The 18,263-nt window shown below is 39.5% G+C and overlaps 1 protein-coding gene across 1 annotated transcript in view; it reads right to left on the reverse strand.

Moving 5' to 3' along the window:
* Positions 1 to 11,159, reverse strand: part of LOC126354423 (serine/arginine repetitive matrix protein 2) — a 232,460-nt gene extending 221,301 nt beyond the window's left edge. The window contains exons 1-2 of the mRNA XM_050004061.1: positions 10,830 to 11,159; positions 7,700 to 7,953 (exon numbers count right to left, since the gene is read on the reverse strand). Coding sequence (XP_049860018.1) covers positions 7,700 to 7,938 — 239 coding nt within the window. The 5' untranslated portion in view covers positions 7,939 to 7,953; positions 10,830 to 11,159. The remainder of the gene's footprint in view (positions 1 to 7,699; positions 7,954 to 10,829) is intronic.
* Between the last annotated feature and the right edge of the window lie 7,104 nt (positions 11,160 to 18,263).

Here is an 18,263-nt window from a genome sequence, read left to right on the forward strand (position 1 = left end):
ACAGAAATGAAGTGCAAAACTTTGTTTCGTAATATAAAAATCTACATAAATCAAAGCACATTGTCCAAATTTGAGAGGATGAAATTTGCTCTGTCTGGCCATACTGTTTTAGGTTTTCCCTGGTTTTCCTAACTCATTTCGGTCAAAAGCCAGGAATATTTCTTCACCAAAACCACAGCCAACCAACTTTCCTATCCTCATGAGAATACACTCATACATTCCATGTGTTTGCATATGTGAGCTACTTATTTTCATTCTATTGTGATGACAAATCCTGTATCATTGTAAGATGATCCTCAGATGAATGAATAATAAATAAAACAAAATAAGTACAGATAAATGGGAAAAGTAGAAAAAAATATTTCAAGGACGACTGACAGTAGTATTTGGGCCCCTATCGTCTTCAGCCCTCCTGGGAAGATGCGACAGAGATAGAGGTGCAGCATGTCTCCAACAACAAAGACCACTCTGATGAAGCCTTCTGCACACCATTTGCCTCGATACAACATGTTCAGTGGGTGCTGTGAGTTCACATGCCAGTTGCAGTGAGTACTAGGGCGGTAATGTCCTGCCAGTCAGTTTTGGTCTCTATAAACTGTATCCGAAAACAACAGAACAATTCACATCAACCCAAGTCAGTTTGTGATTGTCCTGCTTCTTTTCTTTCTATGGTGCTCCAAAGCAGAGTGTCTTGTAGGCATAATCTCTGTGCTATCCCGCACTGTCTGTGACTGTGTACACAGTGATTGTGGATGTATGGCAATCCGGCAAGCACTATCTAGTTTCATAGATGCCCTGACGTCATTGTTGGCATGTTTATCTGTTGACAGGAATGCTATCTTCCACGCAGACCACAATCGTATGGACATCTGGTTGACAGTCAGTATGATTATATCATAGATTAGACACAGGACGGGGAAATAGTGGTTTGTTGCTTTAATTTTGGACACCAGTATATTTTCAGAGCCTAGTGAGTCCAAAGTAACTGCAACATGCTCCAATACACCAACCACTATGAACTACCAAATATAAATTTCAACTACCAACATAAGCCACAAGATCATAAAAAACAACTCCCAGATTAATTTCAATATCCAAATTTCTAAGAAAATTACATGCACCGAAACACACTACACTTCTTACAATAAATAAATAAGCATAAGGAGAGCAATGTGAGAAGTGTTCAATGACTTTGAAAGTAAAATTCTGTCAACTGATCTGACTACAAAACCCTAAGAGATTTTGGTTTTATATAAAATCAGGAAGCAGTTCAAAATCCCCTATGTAGTTACTCCGTTACCATACTAACATCAAAATGGAAGATTACTTAGAGACAGTTGAAATGCTGAATTTAGTCTTTCAAAATTGTTTCACCGCAGAAGATTGTGACATGCTCCCTCCTTTCAATCAGCATATGAATATTGAAATGGCATATAGTGTGATAACCAATCAGGGAATAGAAAAGTACCTACAATCACTTATTAGTGGAAAGGTATCCTGGCCCAACTAGATATCTCTAAGACTATACAAAAGAACTTGCTCCCCTTCTAGGAGCACTTTATCCCACATCACTGGAGCAATGAATGGCACCTAGTGACTGTAAAAAAGCACAGGTCATTCCTGTTTTCAAAAAGGAAGGAAGGAAATGGGGGTTAACGTCCTGTCGTCATCGGGGTCATTGGCTTAGAGCACAAGTTTGGACTGCGTCAAGGATGGGGAAGGAAATTGACCAAGCCCTTCAAACGAACCAGCCCAGCATTTGCCTGGTGCAATTTGGAAGAAGTCACAGAAAACATAAATCTGGATGGCTGGACGTAGGTTTGAACTGTTGTCCTCCTGAATGTGAGTCCAGAAGTGTCGTAGAACAGATGCACATAATGATAGTCCTATACTGTTCACATCAGTCTGTTGTAGAATTGTGGAAAATATTTTATGCTTAAGAATTATGCCATTTTTAGAGAGTGAAAAAATCTCCTCTTTAAAAATCAACACACATTCCGCAAACAAAGATCATGCAAAACTCAGTTTGCTCTGTTCCTCCACGAGATTCATGGCACAGTAGAAAATGGCACTCAGGCTGATTACACGTTTCTTGACTCCAGGAAAGCATTTGACACTGGCCTGCACTGTTATTTGGCGAAAGAAATATGAGCTTGCAGAGTATCGGGCCAGATTTGTCACTGGATTCAAGACTTGCTTGCACATAGATCTCAATGAGTCACTCCTAAAGAAGGTAATTTCAGCAGCATCCCCAAGGAAGCACGATAGACTGTTACTATTTACAATGTACATAAATAAACTAGCAGAAGGCATCAGAAACACTTTCACATGGTGTGCAGATGAAGCAGTTGACTAGAGTTGGGTTGGGTTGTTTGAGGGAAGAGACCAAACAGCAAGGTCATCGGTCTCATCAGATTACGGAAGGACGAGAAAGGGATGGCAGGACACAGGATTGAACCGTTGTCATTCCGCTTGCGAGTCCAGTGTGCTAACCACTGCGCCACCTCAATCGTTAGTTGTCTAGAAGAAATCGCAATGACTGAAGACTGAATTGATGAACAATGCAGGCTGAACATAAATGAATGTAACACATTCCGTACACATGGAAAAAACGAAATCCACAACAGTGCAACTACACTAATGATGAAAGATTGCTGAAAACAGTATCTACCATATAACATCTATAAGTAAATATCCAATATGACCTTAAGTGGCATGACTACATAAAACTAATATTAGGAAAAGCATATGCCAGGCTGAAATTCACAGGAAGAAACTAAAGGGAATGTAGCTCTCCGACTAAAGAAGTGGCTTAGAAGGTGCTTGCTCAATCCTTTACTGCTTAACGTTAATCAATTTAAGATCCTTGCCAGGTAGGACTGATACGAGAGAGAGAGAGAGGTTTCTACGAACAGCAATATGTTTTGTCACAGGATTGCTTAGCCAGTGCAAGAGCACACATCGGTGTTCAAAAAACTCCAGGGGCAGACATTATAAGACAGGCACTGTGCAACAGGGATAGGTTTGCCCCTGAAGCTTCAAAAGAGCATTTTCAGGAATATTCGGTCAACATTTTACTTCCTCTCACATGCAACTTGCAAAATGACCATAATAAGAAAATTCGAGTTAATACAGACATTTACTGACAATCATTCTTTCCATGAGCCATTAGCGAGCGGAACAGGGAAGGGGGATCAGTTAGTGGTACCAGAAGTACCTTCTGCCACACACCGTGCTTGCTGAGTATGATGTAGATGTAATAATCAAGAAAATATATAAAAATGCATTTACCGCAAAAGTTAGCTCACAAATCTACCTCCCCCCCCCCCCCCCCCCCGACCAAAAATCCAAAACAACCAGTACTGAAAACCACTGGAAACACTCCCACATACTCTCATCCTTCGTTTGAGAAGCAAGGTCTTTGCTCAATTTCATAAATTCCATGCACTGCTGACACTTCAATTATTCTGCCAAGAGGTCATATAACTGTAGAAATGTAACTGCAGTCGCCATATTGTTGCCCATAGCAGCAATCAATAAATGAGTAGGAAATTTCATTGCAAGATCCATACACAGTACCAAACCATTAACAACATAATGAAATAACAATTTCAAAACCAAACAAACACAAGAGAAAAAAAGCTAATGACATTAAAACAACTGACTGCTAAGGCAACAAAAACAAACTTCCAAACATTGAGTAATGTACAGCACTAAGTCCAATGCCATACTACCATCACTCACAAACAATTTAGAAACATAAACATCATACACTAGAGTGTGACACCACTTACTCCAACACATCTCCTGCAAAAACAATTCATCTCAAACATGTTTCACCTCAATGGCATCACATAACACTACACAGTTATGTCACAGGGTAAGGCACACAGGTGGAATTGGACCCTTCAGTTGATATGTTATCTTGTAAAAACATCTGCACTTGCTTACATGATAAAATGAGCTACAAATATGAATCCTTAACATATGGATCACACTACTACTCATCTTAATTTCCTCATTCAAAATGAGAAACAAACGAAGTGGCATACCCTCAACTGCCAAGTACCACACAAGAAGTGTGCATTATGGTTTTAAAACTATCTCACAAAACTGTGCACTCATTTCCACATTTATTCTCTGTTTTCCATCAACTGAACTGAACCTACATATCAGGTGTGTTATGAATACATTCCATATCTAATTTATCACACAGGCATACGGCTGTTTGTGAATACACTTTCAGCTGCATATTGCTCTTCTCCAGCTACCATTTTTCCTCAGACTAAAACTTTTCCTGTTGTCTTCTGATAACTACATTTCATTCTGTGCTGATAAAGACATGTTTCTCTCTTTGTCATTCTCCCTTTTTTTATCGTATGCCTTCCTCTTCTCTTCAGTTTTAATTGATCTACAGATGTTGTCCTTTCCCAATCTAACAAGCTGCTTGTTACACATTATATAAATCATTCCTGACATTACTCCATCTTACTCTCCATATATAAATAAGCTCCATAAAGCACCAAACATTAGGTATTTTATACCAATACCAGCCACATTCTGCCCTGTTCAATTAACACGAGGAAGCAAGAAAAAAGGACTGGCTATATTCAACCGTAATATCTATTATCCTATTTTCTTGGCCTCCATGTCAGATATGCAATTGGAGGCAGCAGACTTCCTCACATACATGTTCAGTAACTGACCCAACAGGGTTTGTCACCCTCATCTGGGCTATACCACTCTATTATTAATTTTTTTAATGTCTGTTCTGACTGCTATGTGACAAACACTGCAACTACTGCTGCAGTACATAGTTTACACTATGGCATTGTGGTGTACTGGACTTTCCCAGAAATCTCAATCACATGTCTATTGTTTATCCTTCCACGGAACACTATTACATATTGACAAAACTACAGAAAAACAGCAGACAAGAAAACCACTGCCAATCTCTACTTTATTATTGTTGTGAGTTAATTGTCTTACTACAACACATAAGGCTTCACCTTCAAGGTTTCATTGACGGCATTCAGAGAGAAGAAGAAAATATAACAACATTGGACAGCGAATAAAATGAAATTGGCATACGTGTACGTCACAATTCTTCTTTATGGTTCAAAGCCAATAACATGTGGCATAGCATACGCAATGGATTTACTGCAAATACACTGCCTGCAAAAAAAAAAAAAAAAAAAACACCCAGAAAGGGTGGAGGAGGAGCTGAGATGAAATTTCCTCAGGCAGAGAGGATACATGATGTTATTTTGGTGATTACAAAATAGAGTCAAATTTAAAAAGAATTGGGCAATATTTTGCAACATCCCCTCTGCCCTGGAAGCATACACTGATTCAGTTGGTAGGAGTGTCATAAGGCTGTAGTATGTTCCCCTGAGACAAACTGGCCCACAATTGTTGTAAGTGTTCCTTCGTACCCTGTATATTAGGACTGAGACCGAGTTGAAATCTGAGCTGGTCCTACACATTCTATTGGAGACAGATCTATGGATCTTGCAGACCAAGCATTGTTGTGCTGGAAAATGGCACCACGGTACTGTTGCACAAGAGGTAACACATGAGAAAGCAAGGTGCCCATAATGTACCACTGTCCCATTAGAGTTGCCTCAATCATAACCAGCCATGACCTGAAGCCATAACCAGTGGCTCCCCACACTGTGACACGAAAAGCAACACTATTGTGCCCCTCCAAAAAATTTGAAGAATGGGGCCTCACCCCAGTTCACCATCAATTTGGCAATGATATTCATCAAGGATAGTGTCGAACCATAATTCATCACTAAAATGTGTCACCGTTCATCAGCAGTTCATGCTTCACAGTCAAAGTACCACTCCACATGCAGCTACTTGTGTTGTGGTGTTAATAGAAGCTTGAGCGTGGTACAGTAATTCCCTGGTTCAGTTGCTGTTAATCTCCAACCAATGATGTGGAATGACATAGAATGTTTCAGAGAGTCCATTACTTGTTCACAGAGGGCAGGCATAGAAGTGAGAGGTTTATGGTGTGCTTGGTGCACAACGAAGTGATCCTCTCCCCTTGCTGTGGTCGGGCGTGGTAAACAGCAACCTTGATGAGTACGCCCATCCTCATATTCCCATACAGTCCAACAATGGGCCACAGTCACATGTGAATCCCCCACAAATCTAGAGACAGCACATTTGACCGGCCGGCCAAATGGAAACCCATAATGAGCCACCTTTCAAAGCCTTTCAAGACCTGATAATGCTGTCTCAGATGAGTATGTGACACCTCTGTGTTCTTCCAGTGATCACTCAATATCTGACCCTGTTCACATCCCCTTATATACCCCACCACACCTAGCAACAACAACAAACAGAAACATCACTAATGCACTCTTGTAGTCATTCTACCTGTCACATATATTTGCAACTCTTTAATCATTTACATATGTTGTATGGACATTTGCAAAGATACACTGGAATTCGACCATGTATTCTAAGTGATCACTCTTCTGTCAGGCCGTGTAAATCTAATATTTACACCTACACTTTGTTTTGAGATTAAAATACATTCAGGAAAAACAGTAATTAGCTGTGGTTACTTAAAAGAATGATGCATTAATTGTGATGGTTTGGTTACTAATGTCTATCCTACTGATCTTGGTGGCTTGGCAGCTTAAGTGTCATAACAGTAACGAAAAACTATAGGATTCACATTTCAGCTGTTTATTCTCTTCTGATATACTTGTAACTGTTACCAAGGTGTTCTATCGCTCATTTAACTTAAACCACTACAATTCATAGCACGAAAGCAAGAGAATTAGGTCTATATACTTGTGATAGCCATTGTCTGCAAAATTTATATCTATATTACTGTCTCTCCTAATCTGCAGTTCAACTGCTAAAAATACACTGATATACTAAATAATGATGATGATAATAATAATAATAATAATAAACAGCTTTCTGGTCAAATCTATTAGAAATAAGGCCAAATTTTTGTTTAAGTTGATTCCCTGAATAGTTCTCACAAAATAAAGAGCTGTTCCAGCACTTGCACCAGCCGTAACTATTAAGACAGGAGTAAGGAAAATAAAAAAAAGAATATGAATTACGACAAAAATTTACGTACTTCATCAGTTAGGTTTTTTCCACACCTACATGAATTGAAATCGAAAGCATTATATAAAAGGTTGCATCTTGAACCGTAGCAGTGTTGGTCTTCTGAGCACTCATTTTAGAATATACAAACATTATTATGAATTAACTGGATTTCACTCCATGTATTAGGGGAAATGTGCTGTCACATATCTGTATATTTTTAGTTTTCATTTGAATATCTGCAAAAACCTATGTATTGTTATGTCACATTATGATTATGAATGTGTGATGGAATGACAATGGTGTCCATGATATAACTGAAAAGAACAACATGGTAAATAGAAGGAATTGTCTACATCTACACGATTACTCTGCAATTCACACTTAAGTGCCTGGCACTTATATATGCTATATTTTTGTCAACTGGTTTATACACTGATAGGGACAGGATGCAAACTCACATGCAGTGGGTAACGGCAACTGTTAGTTATGAATTAGTTAAGCAACTACATTTGTTATTCATTGATTTTACTTGTTATTACAAACTACACATGAAAAACAAGTTATTATAAAAGTATACTGCTCTAATTCAAAAAGAAAAATTTATTTTTAACCATACCCTTGATCTTCAAGAATTTCTTCCAATTCCATGCATTTGATCTCAACTTTCCTCTTCCTTTCATGATCCAATATTTCTCTGTTTGGTTGCCTGTTACTTGTCGATTCTAATTTCTCCAGTTCTTCTTCAGTCTTGTACGTCACTTTATCCTTCGTTTTACGTACAAATGCCCAGTTTCTCTGAACATAGCCATTAGTTCCCGAGCCTCTGGCAGTCGGTAAACCAATTCCGTTATACATGGTGTATTAGAGTATCTGCCAACAAAGGAATTTATTTATTGACAACCAAGGAAAAAATACAGAATGTACTAAATGAAATTTTGTGGATTATAGATATGAGGATGGGGACACACAATTACGCATAGCCCTTGAAAATGCAGCTATTCTGGTTGTGTAGACTGAAAAGGGACATGATTAGTCAGTCACTGGAGAGAGAGAGAGAGAGAGAGAGAGAGAGAGAGAGAGAGAGAGAATACTGGAAGTGATAAATAATTATCTTTGGCATTAGGTAACAGTGACATTTATTACAAAACATCAAAGAAGTTTCTGTAAGAGAGTTTACTGGAAAAAGCAGATCTGATTGTGACCCCCCCATCAAACACGTTACTAATTATATTTGCCCATATGAAGTCCTATAAGAGGTCAACCAAATCAACTACAGAAAGGCTGAATATCTGTATTACTCCCCTTAATTTTCCCGAGTTCAAATGCCCAAAAATTTGTAATTTGTTAAATTACTCTCACATGCCTAACAAATCACTTCCTAACCTAAATTTCAGATTCGCATATGTGGGATTCACTTAAATCATCCAGCTGAAACATTGAGATTGATCTTTTGCAGTACCAAAGACAAAATGTTTTCACAAAGCTTACCAAAATTGATAAAGGCTTCCATTTTCCAGAAACTAAGCTCTAAGCGTACCCAACTGGACAGCAGCACAAATTAGCACTAGGTTTAGTGTTCCATCCTGCCTGGGTGTGGCTTTTAGGTGGCTTCCTATATCCACCTAGGTCAGTGGTTCCCTAATTTTCTTAGACCATTACCCCCGAGTGCTATCAGACCTTAGCTAGTAGGTAGGGTATCCCTCAAGGATCGATTCTAGGACCTATTTTGCTTTTGTTCTATGTTAATGATTTACCGAACAATATAAATGATCAATTGATTTTATTTGCAGATGACACATCTGTATTAATTGGAAACCAGGAGCCAGAAAACATCCCTCTCTACATAATAAACACAATGAACAAACTAGAAACATGGTTCCAACTGAATGGATTAAGATTGAACACCCCCAAAACCCACATGGTTCAATTCAGAACAAAACAGTCAAAGCCCCAAGAAATTAAAATAACTCATAAAATTCAGGATATAGAAGAAGTGGATTCTGTGAAGTTTTAGGGTTAAACCTAGATAAAAATTTAAATTGGAATAAACATGTTGACTACCTGTTAAACAAATTATGTAGTTTTGCATTAGCTATGCAAATATTAGCTGATGCAACAGACATGAATACATGGAAAACTGCATACCACAGCTACTTTCAATCAGTTGTAAGGTATGGTATTATTTTTTGGGGGAAAAACAAGCAATATATTATGTATACTAAAGTTACAGAAAAGAATAATAAGGAACATGTGTACTGCCCACCCAAGGACATCATGTCGCCCACTATTTGAAAAACAACAGTTATTAACAGTTCCCTCCTTATACGTCTATGATATTATCTTTCTACACAGCAATTTAGAGTTATCCGAGAAAAACACAAGAAACAAAGTCAATTTTATGCTTCCCGCTCATTGCTTAAACCTATATGTGCAGTCTCCTCAGTATATGGCAATGAAAACTCATAACAAGGTAAAAGGAAAGAATGTTCGGAGTATGAACCTAGAGACACTGAAAATAAAGCTATATGATATACTTGTCAAACACTGCTACTATACTGTTGAGGAGTTCATGAAGGATGAACTGAACATTTGAGCAGGATAAATTTACATATAGTCTTGTGTGTAAATATAGCTGTCCTTCAGAAAAGGGAGGAAAGATAAATAAAAGTTTATATTAATGTTAAAATTCTTTGTACCAATTAGGCCTAAGTTGTGTTATCCATTTTTTTGACGTGCCTCCTGTACACTAATCATATGATTAGAAATTGTATGTTACGAGATGAATAAAACACTATTCACTCTATTGACAAACAAAACTAATAATAGCAGACAGAGCGAAATAGCTTTTCAGAGACAGTAACATACACACTATTACGTGAGTAAGTTCACAAGTATTGTCTCTTATGTGCAGGCCTAAACTGAAGTATGTACATATGTAGTATTATGCTATTATATTCATGATCTTTCTGCTTGTAGCAGGCAATCTCAATAAAAGATCCACTCAAAGCAGTTGTTTTTTCATATGTAGATGTGGATCAAGATACTTTATGTGGTACAGCACGTTATTAGTCCGTAATTCTAATCACAATCATTATAACCATACAAACACAATGATTAGTGTTTTCATATTTGGGTGAATACAGAGCAACGCATTCTCGTCACAGAAAAGTGAGATCTAGTAGCTTAAAAGTATTATTTAATTACAAAATTTGGTGTAATTCTGCAGGGACGGTAGATTTGTAACACTGGAATTTTCTTCTGCACTCAGTTTTCATAGTAATCGACACACAACTAAGGTCTGTTAAAGGCGTCACAAACACGGTTGGTGTGGTAAGGTATATTAATAGCTAGTACATTAGTGGGTATTAGTGGGTATCTCGAAAAAATCGTAACATTTGTCTCGGAATCCAGCGTAAAAATGCTCTCAATGTAGATGAAATTACGCTTTCTTTAAATACTCCGCGAGTTTTGACGTACGTCACCCACTGTAGCCGAAGCCATTGTAACAACTACACATATAGAGACTGCAAGTAAGTTATTTACCAGTCTTCAATTCATATTTTCCCTCAGTTGTTTCCTGATTCTGTTTTGGCACGGTAATACACAATCACAGTACCAAGCATCTGTAGTGATGCATCCGTAGTACAATGCAGCTGACTTCTCAGACACACACATACACAGTTACTTATACCTAATATTTATATTTGGAGTGCATTTATGGAAGAAACAACATAGTAAGCCCTCACCTGTGTTTTTAGCAAGTTCGAATCTTTCAAAAATATTACGATTCCAAACATACACAACTTCTCACACACGGCGTAAACAACAACTATACCTTCCCACAACAACACAGAGCCATCTTAATACGTAAAACCAATATGTAGTTTACAACACTCTCGGTAACAGCGTTGCAATCGCAGTCACGGAAACACAGAGATACGTGATAACACATCAACATACTAAATCAACTATTTTCGCGTGATCTACAGTAACGTCTACTGTTTCTCAAATATAATGCACATCGATCATGTCTGTAACTTATGGCTAGAAAATATGAACCTCTGTAAAGAATGAATGCAAGACAGTTACTCAGATAGTATTTTGAGGGTGGTATGAAATTTCTACATGTCTGTCTTCCGGTTATAACATTTATAATTACTGAAAATTGTTAAAAGTGACAAATTTAGATAATTTTAACATAGTTTAAGCCCGACTAGTATATGTTATACCTTCTTACAATGTAACTTGTGGACGTTCACATAGATGGGTGATAAGCTCAATTTGATCTAGCCTTCAGAAAACGAAACGGATGTCATAATTACAGAGGATACCCGCAAATTATTATTGATAGCATATATTTCGTTACGTTAAACGTGGTTTTTATAAGTCAACCTGTGAAGTGTATCTCAGTCTGCAAAGTGCAACCAAATGATGTGGCTACAATATTTCAGTGATTACTGTGTTTCTCCTCCCCCCATGAACCATGGACCTTGCCGTTGGTGGGGAGGCTTGCGTGCCTCAGCGATACAGATGGCCGTACCGTAGGTGCAACCGCAACGGAGGGGTATCTGTTGAGAGGACAGACAAACGTGTGGTTCCTGAAGAGGGGCAGCAGCCTTTTCAGTAGTTGCAGGGGCAACAGTCTGGATGATTGACTGATCTGGCCTTACAACATTAACCAAAACGGCCTTGCTGTGCTGGTACTGCGAACGGCTGAAAGCAAGGGGAAACTACAGCCGTAATTTTTCCCGAGGACATGCAGCTTTACTGTATGATTAAATGATGATGGCATCCTCTTGGGTAAAATATTCCGGAGGTAAAATAGTCTCCCATTCGGATCTCCGGGCGGGGACTACTCAGGAGGATGTCGTTATCAGGAGAAAGAAAACTGGCGTTCTACGGATCGGAGCGTGGAATGTGAGATCCCTTAATCGGGCAGGTAGGTTAGAAAATTTAAAAAGGGAAATGGATAGGTTGAAGTTAGATATAGTGGGAATTAGTGAAGTTCGGTGGCAGGAGGAACAGGACTTCTGGTCAGGTGACTGCAGGGTTATAAACACAAGATCAAATAGGGGTAATGCAGGAGTAGGTTTAATAATGAATAGGAAAATAGGAATGCGGGTAAGCTACTACAAACAGCATAGTGAACGCATTGTTGTGGCCAAGATAGATACGAAGCCCACACCTACTACAGTAGTACAAGTTTATGTGCCAACTAGCTCTGCAGATGATGAAGAAATTGAAGAAATGTATGATGAGATAAAAGATATTATTCAGATAGTGAAGGGAGACGAAAATTTAATAGTAATGGGTGACTGGAATCCGAGTGTAGGAAAAGGGAGAGAAGGAAACATAGTAGGTGAGTATGGATTGGGGCTAAGAAATGAAAGAGGAAGCCGCCTAGTAGAATTTTGCACAGAGCACAACTTAATCATAGCTAACACTTGGTTTAAGAATCATGAAAGAAGGTTGTATACGTGGAAGAACCCTGGAGATACTAAAAGGTATCAGATAGATTATATAATGGTAAGACAGAGATTTAGGAACCAGGTTTTAAGTTGTAAGACATTTCCAGGGGCAGATGTGGACTCTGACCACAATCTATTTGTTATGACCTGTAGATTAAAACTGAAGAAACTGCAAAAATGTGGGAAATTAAGGAGATGGGACCTGGATAAACTGAAAGAACCAGAGGTTGTACAGAGTTTCAAGGAGAGCATAGGGGAACAATTGACAGGAATGGGGGAAAGAAATACAGTAGAAGAAGAATGGGTAGCTTTGAGGGATGAAGTAGTGAAGGCAGCAGAGGATCAAGTAGGTAAAAAGACGGGTGCTAGTAGAAATCCTTGGGTAACAGAAGAAATATTGAATTTAATTGATGAAAGGAGAAAATATAAAAATGCAGTAAATGAAGCAGGCAAAAATGAATACAAACGTCTCAAAAATGAGATCGACAGGAAGTGCAAAATGGCTAAACAGGGGTGGCTAGAGGACAAATGTAAGGATGTAGAAGCTGATCTCACAAGGGGTAAGATAGATACTGCCTACAGGAAAATTAAAGAGAACTTTGGAGAGAAGAGAACCATGTGTATGAATATCAAGAGCGCAGATGGCAGCCCAGTTCTAAGCAAAGAAGGGAAGGCAGAAAGGCGGAAGGAGTATATAGAAGGTTTATACAAGAGCGATGTACTTGAGGACAATATTATGGAAATGGAAGAAGATGTAGATGAAGACGAAATGGGAGATACGATACTGCGTGAAGAGTTTGACAGAGCACTGAAAGACCTGAGTCGAAACAAGGCCCCCGGAGTAGACAACATTCCATTAGAACTACTGACGGCCTTGGGAGAACCAGTCCTGACAAAACTCTACCAGCTGGTGAGCAAGATGTATGAGACAGGCGAAATACCCTCAGACTTCAAGAAGAATATAATAATTCCAATCCCAAAGAAAGCAGGTGCTGACAGATGTGAAAATTACCGAACTATCAGTTTAATAAGCCACGGCTGCAAAATACTAACGCGAATTCTTTACAGGCGAATGGAAAAACTGGTAGATGCAGACCTCGGGGAGGATCAGTTTGGATTCCGTCGAAATGTTGGAACACGTGAGGCAATACTGACCTTACGACTTATCTTAGAAGAAAGATTAAGAAAAGGCAAACCTACGTTTCTAGCATTTGTAGACTTAGAAAAAGCTTTTGACAATGTTGACTGGAATACTCTTTTTCAAATTCTAAAGGTGGCAGGGGTAAAATACAGGGAGCGAAAGGCTATTTACAATTTCTACAGAAACCAGATGGCAGTTATAAGAGTCGAGGGACATGAAAGAGAAGCAGTGGTTGGGAAGGGAGTGAGACAGGGTTGTAGCCTCTCCCCGATGTTATTCAGTCTGTATATTGAGCAAGCAGTAAAGGAAACAAAAGAAAAATTTGGAGTAGGTATTAAAATCCATGGAGAAGAAATAAAAACTTTGAGGTTCGCCGATGACATTGTAATTCTGTCAGAGACAGTAAGGGACTTGGAAGAGCAGTTGAATGGAATGGACAGTGTCTTGAGAGAAGTATATAAGATGAACATCAACAAAAGCAAAATGAGGATAATGGAATGTAGTCAAATTAAATCGGGTGATGTTGAGGGAATTAGATTAGGAAATGAGACACTTAAAGTAGTGAAGGAGTTTTGCTATTTAGGAAGTAAAATAACTGATGATGGTCGAAGTAGGGAGGATATAAAATGTAGACTGGCAATGGCAAGGAAAGCGTTTCTGAAGAAGAGAAATTTGTTAACATCGAATACAGATTTATGTATCAGGAAGTCGTTTCTGAAAGTATTTGTTTGGAGTGTAGCCATGTATGGAAGTGAAACATGGACGATAACTAGTTTGGACAAGAAGAGAATAGAAGCTTTTGAAATGTGGTGCTACAGAAGAATGTTGAAGATTAGATGGGTAGATCACATAACCAATGAGGAGGTATTGAATAGGATTGGAGAGAAGAGAAGTTTGTGGCACAACTTGACTAGAAGAAGGGATCGGTTGGTAGGACATGTTTTGAGGCATCAAGGGATCACAAATTTAGCATTGGAGGGCAGCGTGGAGGGTAAAAATCGTAGAGGGAGACCGAGAGATGAGTACACTAAGCAGATTCAGAAGGATGTGGGTTGCAGTAGGTACTGGGAGATGAAGCAGCTTGCACAGGATAGAGTAGCATGGAGAGCTGCATCACACCAGTCTCAGGACTGAAGACAACAACAACAACACTGTGTTTCTCTAGTGTCAAGCAGACTGGGTACTATTGTGAAGCTGGTATCTGTACAGATATCATTGGTGATCTTGCAGCTCTCGAAGAATCAAGTTATAATGAAATCTAGACCATTCGCTGCTTCAGGCGCGCAAGAGACAGTCATTATCTGTGTCCTTGGCGGCTCAGGCGCCGGCAACGTAGCTCAGCGTTTTCGGTAAGAGGGTCAGCTGCCCTCTGTAATAAAATAACTGAGTGAATGGATCAAATAAAGAACTTCAGCGGGCGTCCGCCATGAACAACTGCAACGATCTATAACGAACAAAATCAGATACAAAGAAAGAAGAGAAAAGAGAAAGAAAAAATACAGTCGGATAGAGCATCTGCCAAGTAAACTGATGGTGGTGGTGGTGATTAGTGTTTAACGTCCCGTCGACAACGAGGTCATTAGAGACGGAGCGCAAGCTCGGGTTAGGGAAAGATAGGGAACCATCTTGGCATTTGCATGAAACGATTTAGGGAAATTACGGAAAACCTAAATCAGGATGGCCGGAGACGGGATTGAACCGTCGTCCTCCCGAATGCGAGTCCAGTGTGCTAACCACTGCGCCACCTCGCTCGGTAAGTAAACAGGAGGTCCCGGGTGCGAGTCCTGATCGGGGCACACATTTTTCAACTGTCCCATTGATATTTATCAACATCTGTAAGCAGCGAAATGTCTAGATTTCATTATAACGGGATACAGCTGAAATTCGCTGTAACACTGACCCAGACATATTCATAAATTTAGCTGTTTATGAAAGCTGAAAGGCCACTTCAGCTGAAATTCGCTGTAACACTGACCCAGACATATTCATAAATTTAGCTGTTTATGAAAGCTGAAAGGCCACTTCACGATAACCACCATGTGAAATCCTCCCACAATGCTTTTCAGGCGACGTCATTTACACCGATTGTCAATGGTCCATGATGTCACTTCACATCAAACTATCTGGCGAAAAAAGTATAGACAGCATAATCGTCTGTTAACATCGGAAATTAACCTATTTTCAAGTCCACAGTGATAGAAGTCGATTTTATGCTTTTTTGTCTTCTTAATTTTAATTTTATTATCACGCTTTGTTTTCGTGGTAAACTGCAAATGCCGGCCGCGGTGGTCTCGCGGTTCTAGGCGCGCAGTCCGGAACCATGCGACTGCTACGGTCGCAGGTTCGAACCCTGCCTCGGGCATGGATGTGTGTGATGTCCTTAGGTTAGTTAGGTTTAAGTAGTTCTAAGTTCTAGGAGACTAATGACCAAAGCAGTTGAGTCCCATAGTGCTCAGAGCCATTTGAACCATTTAAACTGCAAATTTTCCAAGAACACTTGGTCATCGATACATCAGCACAAATATATGTTAGCCCTCCAAATAACTATGGCTGCGCATTTGAGACACTCAGGCCAATTGCACGAAAAATGAAATCCCGTGTATAGGAACAAATTGCATATATTAACTAATAGAAGCAGAAAAGATACTTGATAATATTTGAGACTAGTTAGTGATAGACAAAATATTGACAAGACTATCTATAACTGCCAATAAATCACTATCCTAAAATAACATTCGCAGAATGTCACTCTGCACACAGAGAACAAACCAAAATTCGCTAGACAAGACTTTGACAATACTACAGATATCTATAATTGCCTATGAACCGTCTTACTAAAATAGCATTCAAGGAACGTGGCTCTGCACAAGAGAACAAACCATAATGCAGTGCCTTTGGCGTGACAGTTCATGTAATCACAGCAGCCAACAATAATTGACGATCTTTGTCACCACATCAGCCTTTTCAGGGAAAGTGGAGCATCATCCAAACATTTTGCATGGAAGTGCACTTGACGCCCGGAGCGTGTTCCACATTCAGGTACCGCGTCTGATTTGGGAAGATACGATTATGCTTCAAGATGAGGTTCAAGCTTGTTCTGCATTACATATATTGGCAGTACTTTTGTGAACAAATAAGCTGGTTTGACCCTGTCAGTCAAGACAGTGATAGTTTTGCCATTCACTAGAATGACCAAATTTCATGCTCCTCTTTCAATGACACCATGCAGGCCTGTGTAAGGCAGTTGTAGCACTGGTTTGATACCACCTGTGCATAGAATGTCTTGTGTGCATGTTCGTAAATCACACTGCACATAGATTGGTGTCTTTCAAGTGACAAACGATGTCTGTTCGGTCGTGATCAGGAAGCTACACAGAAGTTGAGACGAGGAATCGCCAGGGATTCACAGCACTGCACTGTACATGAGCCATGCTAATGAAGAATCCAAGTTCAGCTTATATCCGTTGCGAAGACCAGTCAAAACGATGGAAAAGACTATTGTCCCACTAGTGTCATGACACATGAGGGCAGCATTCAACAAGCAGTGCCAACATTCAAACATACTGTTGACCACTGGGTGGTAGCTTGTTGTCCTACAATGAATAGTGCCACAGAACTTCGTAAATTAAGTAAATAGCTGTGGTTCAAATTGTCACCTGCAGTCTGTTGTGATAGACAGTGGACAATCGAAGTGCAAAATCCAAACTTAAAACTGAAGTCTAGGGTTTCTGCCAAACTGGTATTTCTTCTGGCCACTATAGATTGCACTTAACAAATAGCACTGACTATTTGATGGAGATAGCGGACTACAGTTTCCATGTGTACAAACACAAATCGTGTTATCATATCTGAAATAGTTACTAGTCTATACGAAAGGATATCTAGCCATGCTGACACTAAACGTGTACACAAGCGACAATCCTTTAGCATCCACGACCATACGAAACGTTTTGAAACCAGGCGAGTTGATGATCTAACACCAGGGTGACAAAAGTTGTGCAGTCAATCAAATGCACATATGCCAAATGGGGCTGGCAGAAAAGAATGAGGCCTTCCACTAAAAATATCACAGTGTAGCTTCACGTTTGTGCCAGGTACGTCGATCACTTTTATCTGCAGACTGAACAACACATCAGTACCTTCTGGAATTCCTGGTTGTAGCCCTGTGCCTTTGTAAGTTGTGCAAGATCAATAGCATTTACTGAGCTACTAACCTGAGACAGACTGTCAGCTATAACATTGTCAGTAACTGGATTCTGACAGATGTCAGTGCTAAATTGTGCAATGAATTCTAATTGACTATGCTGACATGGTGAGCGTTTCAAACTGGGAGCGTGGGAGGAAGTGCATGATTAATTCACAAATGCAAGAAGACCATGACAGTATGTACTCTATTTATGCTGTGGATGAGAGTGCTTGTATGAAAAAAGGCGAAGATACGATAAATTAGCTGTGGCTAGCATCTACCACCCCCAAGCTAGAGGTGTGAGCAATGCCCTTAGTTTTAGGTCGGGAGAGTGCTGCTGTCAATGATCCTTGCAACTCGGCCAACAAGGAGAGATGACGATGGT

The sequence above is a fragment of the Schistocerca gregaria genome, chromosome 1, assembly GCF_023897955.1.
Source record: "Schistocerca gregaria isolate iqSchGreg1 chromosome 1, iqSchGreg1.2, whole genome shotgun sequence".
Taxonomy (NCBI): Eukaryota; Metazoa; Arthropoda; class Insecta; order Orthoptera; family Acrididae; genus Schistocerca; species Schistocerca gregaria.